Source organism: Sardina pilchardus, chromosome 6, assembly GCF_963854185.1.
Source record: "Sardina pilchardus chromosome 6, fSarPil1.1, whole genome shotgun sequence".
In the NCBI taxonomy this organism is placed as follows: Eukaryota; Metazoa; Chordata; class Actinopteri; order Clupeiformes; family Clupeidae; genus Sardina; species Sardina pilchardus.
The window spans coordinates 15,768,653-15,777,560 of NC_084999.1; the positions used below are offsets into that span (position 1 = coordinate 15,768,653).

The 8,908-nt window shown below is 40.5% G+C and overlaps 1 protein-coding gene and 1 long non-coding RNA gene across 2 annotated transcripts; both read left to right on the plus strand.

The window, feature by feature from the left end:
- Positions 1-573: 573 nt before the first annotated feature.
- LOC134082714 (uncharacterized) lies at positions 574-1,332 on the plus strand. Its single transcript, XR_009939654.1, has 3 exons — positions 574-637; positions 934-1,073; positions 1,243-1,332. It is a non-coding gene; the product is annotated as an uncharacterized LOC134082714 (long non-coding RNA).
- A 231-nt stretch (positions 1,333-1,563) lies between these two features.
- Positions 1,564-3,791, plus strand: LOC134083367 (ubiquitin carboxyl-terminal hydrolase 37-like). Its single transcript, XM_062539695.1, has 10 exons — positions 1,564-1,592; positions 1,680-1,814; positions 2,074-2,165; positions 2,355-2,410; positions 2,551-2,626; positions 2,721-2,859; positions 2,947-3,024; positions 3,252-3,382; positions 3,491-3,578; positions 3,738-3,791. The coding sequence occupies exons 1-7, from the start codon at positions 1,564-1,566 to the stop codon at positions 2,981-2,983; spliced, it is 564 nt and encodes a 187-aa protein (XP_062395679.1). The 3' UTR covers positions 2,984-3,024; positions 3,252-3,382; positions 3,491-3,578; positions 3,738-3,791.
- Positions 3,792-8,908: the final 5,117 nt, after the last annotated feature.

An 8,908-nucleotide genomic window follows, 5' to 3' on the forward strand; every position in this document is an offset into this window, starting at 1 on the left:
AAATAAGATGTATGGAATAATATAATGCATTCCACAATCAACTACTGTCTGTGAAATGTGTCCACCTCATCAGTATTCTCACTAAAGAGTCTTTCTTGAAAAGTACATTTTAACATGAACAGAGTGGACGGCTTGTTTGAAAAGTACAAACAATAACAGAGAGTGAACTTCTTGATTGTACAAAAGTACATTGTAAACATTATTTGCCACTTGTGTTATGTATTCCTGCCTCTTACAGGTTTCCAAACAATGGGAACACCTGTTACTTAAACGCCACCATGCAGAGTCTCCTTGGCCTGGATTCTTTCAGCAGTGACATCGTGGACCAACTATGCTGCTGGAAAGGACACTCGTTTACCCCTCTTCTGAGGTAATGAGAAGCACCCCTGAACCATTTCATTCACCAGCAATCCAGCACAGAAAGTGACATGGTCCCTAACCTTAGTCTTTGTTAGCTTTTGAAATTGGTTCCTTTAGTTACCTTCTGAATCAAAGTCTTAATATCTGTAGGGGCATGGCACTACTACAACGGTCAAGACAGAATTCTAAGAGAGCTGAGAAGAAGAGGCTGATCCTGAAGAAAATACAGAGGTCTATTTCAAAGATCTGCTCCCATTTCTGTGGGGATCACCAGCAGGTAGGCTCAGATCTCACAGACACTGTGATGAGAATAGGTGACATAATGGCCGGGCAGGAATGCCGAGTGAGAATATCTTGTAAGATATAACGAAGGTCGGAGTGTGTTAAGTTTGGAATTGGAGTTTAATTTGAGCCAAGAGACCAGGGAAGCTTTGATGGGTTTTTTTTAAAAATTAATTTGACTTTAACTTAACTTCTGTGTTGTTGTTGTAAGTCGCTGTTGTGTCTGTTTTTGTAAGTGGAATAAAGGTGTCTGAGAGGTAAATGTGTTGTTTTACTCAATATCCACCACAGGATGCCCACGAACTCCTGGTGTTCTGCCTTATTAAATTGAAAGAGGAGGGGGAGACTCTCCGCAGGATAATGGGGGTGGCCACCAGGTGCCCTGTGGCCAACTTGGAGTTCCAGCTCCTATCAGTGCGCACCTGCAACAGGTAAGACCTTCTGCACCGTGAATGACGGTCCACTCCAATGTCTAAAATCTTGTGACCTGCACTAATAAGACTTACATTTATACAACGAGAGTCGTGGCGAGTGTGTCTCGCTAAATAAGCTAGTCACTACAACAACAGAAGGATGATGTTTGTTTTTGTCTCGTTGAAGCTGTGGACTCAGAGCAGAGAGGAGGGAGGATTATAACCATCTCTCCATCCCGTCCTCCCACCAAGGCACAGTGATCGACAACCTGGCCCAGTTTTTCAAGGTCACAGCGTGTAAATAGACAACAATGCCACTGAATCCAACCACTGGTGTTGAAAGGAGGGATAGTCACCGTATGTTTTTGTTTTTCTTCTCTTAGACAACGGAGCTGGAGTGGGCTTGCAGCTCCTGTCCAGGCCAGGCAGCCTCGGAGGAGCTCCAGTTCTTCACTCAGCCACGGTATGCAGCCTAAGATATGCCACCCCAGGCACGAAACTGTGAACAATGAATAAGAACATTCGAATGAAAATGTGGTTTAGCAATCGGCTTTAAAGAAAATTGTCTGTCTTTTCGTCTTGAGATATTGCACATGTCTTACCCCGTGTCCCCCTCCCTGGCAGGGTCCTAGTCCTGCACCTCAAGAGATTCGGCGGAGAATTTCTGCAGAAGAGTGCGTGCAGCATTGAGATTGCCCCAGAGCTGAGATTCTCCACCCATGAGCAGGGAGGAGGCTCCATGGAGCAGCTTACGCCAAGGTGGGTATGCACTGTTGTGGATTGGCAGATATTTACCAGTAATATTAGCCATGGAAAGGTGCAGAAAACATTGTCCTTTAGACTTAAGACACCAGAACGTCAGAAAACAAATCCTCTAGTATACAGTAGATATAGGATAAATAATAATATGAATGTGCTAGGTATACAATCAAACAGAGATAAAGCCAAAATGACCAATTGACTGAACTACTTAGAATACTCATTATGCTTTTTGTTTGTTTCTCCCTGGCATCCTCAGTATGGTCAGTTTGGACATGGACATGGACATGTCATTTTACACTCCCTTCGCATCTCCAGCCGGCAGCCACAGCAGCAGCAGTTCTACTCTAGGTAGGTGTGAGCTCCAGCACATATCCACGTCAGCGTCAACACACAAGAACAGTTCAATGAATTATATTCTTTAAAGAAACAACAGGTCTGCCTGTGTGTGTGTGTGTACTGTAGAATTGTAACGACAGAGGTAGAATCATGGCAGGTGTGTGTTCAACTTTCCCTCGTTTTTGTTCTTCACCCCATCAGTCTTGAGGGACAGTGGAGAGAGCGCAGGAGAGTCAGATAGCATGACGTCGTTTCTGGTGAGGAATGGCAGTTACTGTAGACCAGAAAAAATAGTAAAAGAAGGAGAAACAAATGCAACGCAAAACACGGGATTTTCATTAAGTGTAATAACATGGAATACTGTAGATGCATTTATTTGACTTTTTCTTTCACGCAGATGGAGACAGAGAGCAACATCACAACATACCACTTGGCAAGCGTTGTGTCCCACCTGGGTGACAGTATGGAGAGTGGTAAGTAGCCAACAAAAAAAAATATTCCAGCATACATGTTTCACATTGTCCAAAATTCCTGGCATTCATGATAATGGACAATATGTGTGTTCAGGTCACTACATCTGTGATGTTGCGGAGCGGGATGGCAGTGATTGGCTGTGCTTCAATGACAGTATGGTGTCACGGAAGAGCAAGGAAGACGTACTGCAGGACAGGGAGAGCACAGCCTACTTGCTCTTCTATGTGAAGAGGTACGCCAGCAGTCTACATCCTGGTGATTTGGGTGAGAAATGAGTATATGTGCCCTTGATAACAGACATTTGTTACTTTCTTTATAGCGAGGGAGGAGAGGAGGACAAAGGAGGAGTTGGCTAGATGTCAACTGGACATCTAGTCATAGGAAGAGATTTGGCATGGTGAGTGCTGCTCAGATCAAGGATGTGGTTGCTAAGACAATTCTGAATTGTCCTATGATCTTGTGAAATTTGGGTTTGGATACGATTTTTGTAATCACTGAAATAACAAGCCTTTTCAGATAGTTTTGCAAACCAGTCTGTAAGTAATTTCGGTCATTAGGCCTTCCGTTCAAAAGTCACAACATGAAAAGTCCAACCAACCCAGGTTTTCTCTGTGTCTCTCCTAGCCGTTTCTTGACGCCGGGCTGTTTGACTATTATGATCTTCTGAGCCCCACCTCGTGTCATGATGTCATGAGAGAAATTGGCTGCCGGAAAGAGACACCCGTCTGCTGGTGACTCCACCCTGTTCTACTGAGGTAATGACGTTCACCTCAGAATAACTCACTAACATCAGTCATGACATGTTGTCTGTTTTTTGTGTGTCAATACTTACAGCTTCTCTATCTATAAACTTAAACTTCTAGAGACCTCTTCCTTTGCCCTGGTTGTCAGAGTCACAATCATCATCAAGGAACATCAGCTCAGAAACAGAGAGACGGTTGCCGCCAAGAGGTAGGCCTATATGTCCACTTTGTAAAGTGATTATCATTTAGCGATTCAAATTTTGCCATTTGCCAGATTTCTTATAACTACAGTAAAAGTACCATAGTGTTCAGCAGAACTATCTTTCCCAACTGGTAACGAGAGATCACGTGTTATTCTTCTGTCCAGGAAGCAGTGTCCAGGAAGCCGTCATGACGGATTTCAACCTTTTTTCCATCATTGCGATCCATGATCAGTGCTGGAATTGAAAATAGCTTGGCTCACATCTTCAAGTTCCAACACTTTTAATGTTTTTATTTTTTGAGAATATAAGCACCATTAAACATCAAATTAATGCTCATTAAACTAAAACTGCAGTGGCTCTCCAATGTGTTATTTATGAAGTGTTCTGAATAGTGTCTTGAATGTAATTGATCCATGGATAGTACCTGTACTGTGACTGCTACTGAGATTTGAGAGGAAATCCACCACAACATTTCAGTGGCATAGCCAGGGGTGTGCTTGGGTGTGCCTGGCCCTGGGACACCCAGTCATCGGCCTGGCACACCTAAAATATTTTCCACCTTTGGCAATAAACTTTCATGCTTACCATTACTCCGTCTGTTCTTTGTAACCTGCCTGCCAAACCAACCATAATATATAGCTTATCCTAGCAAGCTATCATGAAATTCCAAGTTTAAATCCAAGCCATGCCATCTTCAAAATCAGAATCAGCTTTATTGGCCAGGTTTGTGTTAAAAAAAAAAAAAGAAAGCAATTTCACTTCAGTTAACTTTGCTCTCAAAGTACAACTCTCAAACAAATAAAACATAAAAGAGAAACATAACAGTATGAATAGAATAAAGGGCAGTAGAATAAGGCTATGCATAAGATTAAATACAGTACATTTGCAAATAAATGAAGTCCACTGGTTACTCCTGTTCCTCACTGATCAAGGTTCTTGTTGTCTATCCAACGGATATTGTCCAAAGCATTACTTCGGCCAATCAGTTACACTACACAATCTTTACTAAACAATAAACAAAGGCCTAGGCCTAGTTCACGTGTTGATTTGTAGACCTAAGACTCATATAGGCACTGCATCCTTATTTTCTGAAAGTCAGTTATTCACTTTTTCTGCCCCTCACTTTTTCTGGGTTGAGGCCGCAGGCACACCTTGATTATAATTTCTGTCTACGCCTGTGCAACATGTTGGAAGATCACATCAATCAGTAATCATAAATCTTTAACATCATAAAGACAAACTTTGGACAGCAGATAAGCCACCATATAGCCAGAGAGGGTTAAAGCGGAGTATTGAAGGATCTTTGATATAGCTGTCTAATACCCAGAGGTCAAGGTACAGAGAGGACCAAGGTTTCTTAATGTATAGCATTTCTTCTTCATCTGATATTATGTTAAGAAAAGCTATGCTCACTATGACCACTAGGCGGAGCTATGTTGTAGTTTTAATAATCCAGCATCAGCAGTGTAAAATCCATTAGGCTAATATCCATAAAAAAAATAAAAAAAACTGGAAGCGGAATACCTACAAATATATTCAGGGTTCCTACACATTTTCAAATGTCAAATTTTGCATACGTTTTCTATACTAAGTCTAATGTCTGACCAGAGATAATTTTCTGTTGTGGCAAAATCTATTTGCTAGTTCAGGGTCTGCTCAATGCTGACACTTTGCTACTTGACTGTTTATTGCAACTTATAGGCCTAAACAAAAAAGGCCAAAAAAGGACTCTTGAAAAAAAAAGAGGCAGAACAAACCACCTTGAGTTAATAGCCCCACATCACCACATACCCTTCACCATGCTAGATTGGTATGGTGTTTTTTTGTCCAGTTAGCCTATTTGCTGGTTTGAGCTCAATGACAATGAAACCAGCATAGGCATTATTGTGGTGATGTGAGGCTATTTTAATTCCCAAGGCCAAGGGAACTTAATCAGGATGCATAGTATTCTGGATCCATGAAATAACTGGCCTATTTTATTTATTGGTGTCCTTAAAGGTTAGATATTTTCACTTTTTTTTTAATTCAAGGCATTAAGATCAATTTCCAAAACACCATTTTATATTCCTCTGTTTAGTCAACTTTAGTATACAAATACAGTACTGTAGTACAGTACAGTCACTGTACTGTATTGATTATATGGAAGTTACTGCCTTTTGCCTTGGCATGGCACTTTATTTGTGGGCATAGTACAGTAACTTCAAAATAAGGATCAAAGATCATGTTTGAGCTCAAGATCTGTTTATGTAACTTATTTGTGTAGACTTCATTATCACTCACACTTTTTCTCTTCAAAGTCATTTTTTATCAGTTTCACACTCAGGCGAGTTAAGGTCTTTTGCCTTTGCAGGACAGTATAGTGAGTATGCCAAGTTTGATAAAGGTCCTTCAAACAGCTTTGAGTCATTGAAAAAAATTGGCATAGAGCCAATAGAATTTGTTGCCTTTGTGGGTGCCCTCTGCTCGGTCAACTTGCACAGGCAAACTTGCTTGTCTTTACCTGCATACGGCTTCACAAGGGTTGACACTTCAACAACAGCCTTCACTGCAATACACAAGCTTCATACAACACGGCTGTTCTGCACATTAGCCGATTGTGATTAATACAAACCATTAGCTATATTTTACATTTTATATTTAACTATGTTTTACCAGTGTGCCCATGCTCCACTCACATTAATTTTTCAAACAATAATAGTATGAGTATTAGGTTGGAGAAGGCCATTATAGTACTGAAAAAAATGTGGATGCCTACGATTCTAAATCTTATCAGACCCCCTTTGTAAGTTTATTGTAAAAATATCACATTTGGTAGTGAAAACAGTTAATTATTGTGAACATTTGAAGCTTAGCTACTCCACTATAGGAATTTGTTCAGAAAGATTCAGTAGGGTTGTCAAATTAACTGATTCATTTTGATTAATTCATTTCAGAAAAATTAACTGATAAAAAAAGATAACGCAGATTAATCGATTGTGACCTTTGACTCAGAGTCAGTAACCATTAGACTGTAAAATGAAGGAGAGAGAAGAGAATGCGCTGCCTACATGTAGATCATTGATTGGAACATTTACTTAAACTCTTTCCGAGGCACTTTTGAATTGATTTCCTCAGCATATTAAGTCATATTGTTATGTCCATTATTTGAACAGTGAAAGTAATAAGAGTTTTTGAACTTTAATGTCACTAATACGGATTATACAATGATTCATTTCAATTGAAATATTCAAATTGCTTACACAGCAAAAAGTATATGCAGTATGCAATTAATTTAGATTGATTAATCACAGAGTATGTAATTAATTAGATTTTTTTTTTAATTGATTGACAGCCCTAATTCTCAGACAGAAACACAGTTCTAGCAGCAAAGGGATTTTTCTAGTGTTCAACATAGATGAAATACTTTTGGAATAGAAAAAGAGCCATTTAACCTCTATGCACTACAATAACCAAACCCTTCCCATGCTGCCCATACATGACAATAAGAATGGCACTGGTTGATTATTTGTTTTATTAATCATTATTATAAGGCAACTCTGGACTGTGCAGACTCTGATGAGAGGACAAAAACATATAAAGTGAGACGTTGCATTCTGCTGCATACAAATGTTTAGCACTGTTCTGCTAGAACCTGCTAGAACCTCCTTTTGGGTGCTGCCAGACAGGCAGAGACCGGCTGCTTCTAATGCAACGCTGACTGAAACGAAATGTTTTCACACACAAATGGCCAAGACTACGTTGGGATAAAAATTCTGGCTGGCGCATCGGATCCCCAAAAGTGCTTAAAAACAGCAGTCTCTATTCATACAAAACATGATGTACAATTCATCCAGCCATGAGGTCCTGCATTGTTTGGCCTTCTTTCTTTCACACACACAGGGAACCGTCTTTATGTGTGCAGTGAATGGGTAAAGCTATAACGCCTCAGCACCCAACAGATCTGAGATCAGTCCCGTGAGCTGTGCATTGATTTAGCTCTTAAACTCCATCCTTCTTAGGATACAGTTCCAGTTTCCCGCTCATCCTTCAGACCAACGAACGAAGCATTAAGTAGACACCAGTGGGACGTCTGCAGTGTCACCTGCAACTACCTATTAACCGTTTTTATACAAATGTGATACATCAGACATCCAACTTTTAGAGAGAGGGGGGAAAAAAAGAGACAAAAACATGCCCAAGAAGAAAGGACAGGATATTAAGCTCATAGAATGGGCTGCTTGCCTCTAAAATAACCGTGAGTGAAATGCATGACAATATGAGACAAAAACGTACTACCACAGCCACTCAATTTCCATACCATAAAGAGCAGCATGTGAAACCACCATAAACAGTAAAAATATACACACACACGAGGCATCCACTCCTCTCCCTCGCTTCCGACTCTCTCTCACACACACACACTTTTACCATACGTGCATTAATTTCATTTTGTAGGAGACCCCTCACTGGTCCAACAATTTAAACATTAGCTCAAAAGCTGCCTGCCAGACCGCCATCTTTGGTTTCAGCCCAGTAATAGTCTGGGCTCTCTGCTAAGACACACACATTTGTATGAAGAACATGCAAATGCTGCAAACAAACAAACAAACAAACAAACAAAAACAGGTCTCTCCAGCTGGTGGAGTGAGGAGTGAAAGTAGCCTGAGAAGAGGCAGAACATATGAAGAACTCCAAGTCACATACAGAGCTAAGACAAAGCATGTGGATTAGCGTGAAGCCTGGTCTCCACAGCATCTATAGAGGCCACACAACACTAGCACTGCTGAATGTGCTGCTGCCACATCTCCACACAGCACCAAGATTGGGAAAAGGGAAATCCGTAAAAGGCCATTTCAACAAAGAATGATCTCAACCCATCAGACAATCGTAAATCAACTAACTCCTCACAAGTTGTAAGTTGTAGTGCTGACTAAACTAAAAAGTAGTAGTTTGAATGTTGGGGTCACACACTATTCCTGATAACCGAGTATTCCTGCTCAGTGAAATGGCCCCCTGATCTTGATTTGTGTTCCTTGGGTGACGCATTTTTTAAATTCAGGTCAAGCGCAAACGGCTATTTTTCCCCATCTTTCATATCTTTTCATGGCCACAGTATGAAAAAAGACTCGCTACAGAACCATGCTCTCTATACTAAACATGATGTCACCCATGAATTTACCTTTGTGGCTTCAGAAGGGTGGCTTCGACAAATAATGAAACAATCTCAACTACATAGGCTTGCTCAACCTACTCAGACAAACCCAGATTTTAGAAAATGCAATCAATCTGTGGATAGCTGTGTATGCATGTATGTATGTATATATATAATATATACAACAATATATACAATACGCCC

Coding starts and splice junctions, on each gene's coding strand:
- LOC134083367 (XM_062539695.1), top strand. CDS start 1,564: ATGAATAAGAACATTCGAATGAAAATGTG. Junction 1,815..2,073: donor ATGGAGCAGCTTACGCCAAG/GTGGGTATGCAC, acceptor TGGCATCCTCAG/TATGGTCAGTTTGGACATGG. Junction 2,627..2,720: donor GGGTGACAGTATGGAGAGTG/GTAAGTAGCCAA, acceptor ATGTGTGTTCAG/GTCACTACATCTGTGATGTT.